The sequence below is a fragment of the Mus pahari genome, chromosome 9 (assembly GCF_900095145.1).
Source record: "Mus pahari chromosome 9, PAHARI_EIJ_v1.1, whole genome shotgun sequence".
Taxonomy (NCBI): Eukaryota; Metazoa; Chordata; class Mammalia; order Rodentia; family Muridae; genus Mus; species Mus pahari.
In genome coordinates, this window is record NC_034598.1 from 33,120,278 (window position 1) to 33,124,592 (window position 4,315).

The 4,315-nt window shown below is 46.9% G+C and overlaps 1 protein-coding gene across 1 annotated transcript in view; it reads left to right on the forward strand.

The window, feature by feature from the left end:
- Positions 1-1,120: 1,120 nt before the first annotated feature.
- The window catches only part of Rtkn2 (rhotekin 2), a 64,474-nt gene continuing 61,279 nt past the window's right edge, over positions 1,121-4,315 (forward strand). The window contains exon 1 of the mRNA XM_021205385.1: positions 1,121-1,331. Within this exon, the coding sequence (XP_021061044.1) occupies positions 1,293-1,331 (39 nt within the window). The 5' untranslated portion in view covers positions 1,121-1,292. The remainder of the gene's footprint in view (positions 1,332-4,315) is intronic.

The window sequence follows — 4,315 nt, forward strand, 5'->3', positions numbered from 1 at the left end:
TATATATATATATATATATATATATATATATATATATATATACAAATTCTCGCTCCCCTCTCTGTATTCAGTGTAGGGTGGTATGCCCATGTCCTGGTGCATATGTGGATATTACTTTTCGGAGTTGGTTCTCTCCTTCCACCACTTGGATCCTGGGGATTGGAACTTAGGCCAGGAGGTTTGGCATCCGGTGGGCACCTTTACTTGCTGAGCCATCTCACTGGCACACTCGGTTTGTTTTTAAGAAGTAAAAACTGACTTTCTTTCAACTGACTGCTTTAACAAGGAAGTCTGTAAGTAAGATGGCCATATCATTTAAAGTGCACTTTGGAACAAGTGCGATGTCCCCAAAACAAACAGGATCAGTCTGTTTATAAAAGGAGCCTTGCCCAGGCCTTTAATGAGGTGAGGTAGGAGAGATGATTTGGTAGAGTCTTCCCTCAGGAAGAAAATGTCCAAAGCCCTACACATTTCCGGTACAAGATATGCCAAGGGGTAATTTTAAACACTTTACAGGGGTGTGGACATCCTGTAATTAAAAGTCTAAGCTGGCTAGTTCAGTGGTGGACCAGTTGCTCTCTGTGCTTAAGGCCTGGAGTTCAGCATTTGGGCATCTCCCCTTCCTCTTTCTTAATAAAAGCCTGTGCTAACGACCAGGCTTCTGGATAGTGCTGTCTGCTATTGCTTTAGAAGCGAACAAACCCAGGGACAGAAGTACTCGCAAAATGTGTCTGTCTCCCAGCCTTCAAGAGCATGATCTTTGGGTGAAGCCATGTTTGAAAGCGGTCAGTCCATGCCTTTTAAAAAACTTTGGGCGGGATGCAAAAAGAAGGCTCACTTTAAACCTGACAAGAAAACCACCTGCCAGAGATTTCTATGGCGAGCCTTCTCTAAGACTCCACCCCGCCCACCAGTTGAGGCCCCGCCCACTAGCCGAAATAAACACACCCACTCGGCTCTGGTCCAGCCTACCCAGGCAGGTTCTCTTAGTTCAGGCCCCGCCTGCCACAGACCCCACCCACCCAGACCCGCTCTTCGTATTTAGGCCCCGCCCACCAGACATCAGGCCCCGCCCACTCCCCGCCCTCGCTTAAGCCCTGCGGTTGCAGGGGGTCTGTTCAGAGTCTCGGGGCTCCGTGCTGTCTTCAAGACCGAGCGGCTCCTAGTGCGCTTGCGCGGCGTCGTGGGCCGGGTTCCCCTGCAGCCTGGACTTGGTACGGCCGAGCGGTTGGTGCAGTCTGCAGCTGCAGCCCTGGGGCGCGCTTTTCAAATCGGCCGTGCCTTGCACCGAAATGGAGGGGCAGCTGCTGAGGGGTCTCGCCGCGCAGCAGGTGAGCGAGGACGGGGACTGGAGAGCTGCAGCCTGGGCCGAGACCGAGAGCCGGGCGAGCTCGGTGGCTTGCACGCCTGAAGGGTGCACCGAAGGAGGAGAGCGAGACCCGGGGCTGCAGGAGGACGCCGGGGTCCATCCCACCTGCCGGTCTTCCCAGGCTTGCAAAGGAGGTGATGCCCGGGGAGCCAGCCGGTGGTGGGGTTGCTCCGTGGCCCGCGCAGCTGGGCGTGAAATGCAAGGTGCTGCTTACAGCCCTGTGAGCGAGCATCAAACTGTGGGGGGGGGGCCGCGGGGTGAATGCTCAAACGGCATGTTCTTAGCTTTCCAGGAAGGTGTAAGTTTAAACGTGGATTCTTGCACAAATACTAGGAAAAAAGGAAGACAAATCCAGTGTTTGTTTGTTTGTTTGTTTTTTAGCAATCTAAAATACGTTCAAAATCTTTTACATTTAGTGTAGTCGAGAATATTTCTTGGGAACCCCAATCAAGTGTTAAAAGTATACTTCCTGTTCATTATTTTAGTATTTTAATTAAAAGAAACCCTTTATACCCTTGTAGCGACATCTTTATTTCCTTTTCACTTTTCACCTCTTACCGGCTCCTGAAGTATAGTAGTTCGAACCATAGACTCTTGCCAGATTTGTGGGTCGAGATGAGGACTGCAGGTTCACAGAATTTCTTAAGTAGATACAGCATTGTTAGAAAGTCCTCTGTAATTCTCTGGAAAGTTGAGCCAGGCTTTGTTTGAGTTGTTGTGCAAACCATATTAGTAGACACAGGACGAGTTTGCTACAAACATACGCAAGACTTCAACTCTCTTGTGAAGTTTTTCTTATTTTTGTTATATATTCTAGGTGTCCTGTTTGCCTTTGTCAAGGGTAGCCTTGAACTCCTGAAACTCCTCCTGCCTCCACTTTCCTACTGTGGACTTGATAGGACTGCCCCGCCAAGCCTGACTTACGAGGAGTGGAGCTGGGGTCTAACCCAGTGCCTGGTGCATTCTAGACAAGCCCTCAACCAGCCAGGCCACACCCCACTCCTAATGTTGATGGTTAACACAGCCTCTATTTCCACCGAACTGAATGGAGATCTGTTGAGAGTCTTACGGGGATTGTGTGAGTGCTGATGTGGCCATCCAAGTGTGCTTATTAGTGTGTGCGACAGTGACATTCAAGAATGGTACAGAAAAGAGGATAACAGAGCTGAGTGTATGGAAGGGAAATATGTGTATGTGTGTATGTGTGTACAGATACGTGTGTGTGTGAATGATGCATACAGTCTCAGTATATATAGCAAATATATTAAGGCTTATTTATGTAAATATGACAAGATAGTACTTTCTAATCCTAATGTCAAAACATAGAATTGGCATTTGTTTGGGTCTTGAAGATAAGCAGCAAAATAGTAATAGGTTTCAACTTCACAGGAATACTGAGTCAGGAGGAGGATTTTATACGTGACTAACAAGCACTGTGTTCTTATTTTATGTGTCCCCCGCCCCCAAATGAAATCTGTAATCTAACTGGATGAGAACAGAGGTTTAGTTGTTTGTGCTCGACTCCAACCTCGGTGGTGTCTCGACTCCTCACGCGCTGCATATTGGTTTTGGAGAGAGGCTGGGGTCAAATCCTATTCTGCTGTGTAATTCTTTTTTTTTTTTTTTTTTTTTAAGATTTATGTATTTATTATATGTAAGTACACTGTAGCTGTCTTCAGACACTCCAGAAGAGGGCGTCAGATCTTGTTACAGATGGTTGTGAGCCACCATGTGGTTGCTGGGATTTGAACTCCGGACCTTCGGAAGAGCAGTCGGGTGCTCTTACCCACTGAGCCATCTCACCAGCCCTGCTGTGTAATTCTTAGTGACCCACGAGTGATTCTGAGTCTGGTTTCCATGACTGCAGAATGGCTGCTGTGCCTGTCTTGGATGGTTGTTGGGTTTAGTAGCCTCTCTCTGGCAGGAGCACAGGCTAGAGAGATGACTGTTTTACATCCCTTTGCCCTACTCCTCCGAGCACCTCACCCTAACCATTCTTCCTGGTAAAGTCTGCGTTCCTACGGGGGAGAAAAGGGCAAGTGGAAGTGCAGTTTGAGAAGAAACAATTCGTCCTTGTAAAGTGTTCTCAGGACTCAAATTACGTTTCTCTGCACTTTAGTTCCTTAGATTGGCTAGCATTAAACAATGTTTTTCTTTACATAAGCAGTTCTTCAGTACGTGGGGTACTGTTTAAGAGGCAGGTGGATTTCTGAGTTCGAGGCCAGCCTGGTCTACAGAGTGAGTTCCAGGACAGCCAGGATTATATAGAGAAACCCTGTCTCAAAAAACCTTAAAGAAGAAGAAGAAGAAGAAGAAGAAGAAGAAGAAGAAGAAGAAGAAGAAGAAGAAGAAGAAGAAGAAGAAGAAGAAGAAGAAGAAGGAAGATTAGAGCTGGTGAGATGGCTCCCTGAGGTAAACACGCTTGCTTCACATGGTGGGGACCTGAGCTGGAGAGAGGGGACATGCCCCAAAGTCGCTGTCTGACCACCACATAAATACCATGGCAAGTATCTGTGTGAATATACACACACACACACACCCTGTACTTGTGTACACACACCTTATACACATACACACAGGCACACACGATTCTCGAAGCCAACATACTGTATATAAACAGCCTTTCATTTTCTTCACCTACCCTTTGGCCTCTTTACCAATAAGTCATAGTTACAGTTGTTAGGTGAGTAGTAGTTTTGGTCAGAATTACTTATGGATAGTTTCTGTCTTGTTTTACCAAGCCCCCATCCCTGCTTGCAATTTTAAAAGTCACTTCTCGGGATGGGCAATAAGGCTCAGTCTCTGCCTTTGTGTTGTTCTGGTTCTTTTTTTTTTTTTTTTTTTAAGATTTATGTATTTATTTACACTGTAGCTGACTTCAGACACTCCAGAAGAGGGCGTCAGATCTTGTTACGGATGGTTATGAGCCACCATGTGGTTGCTGGG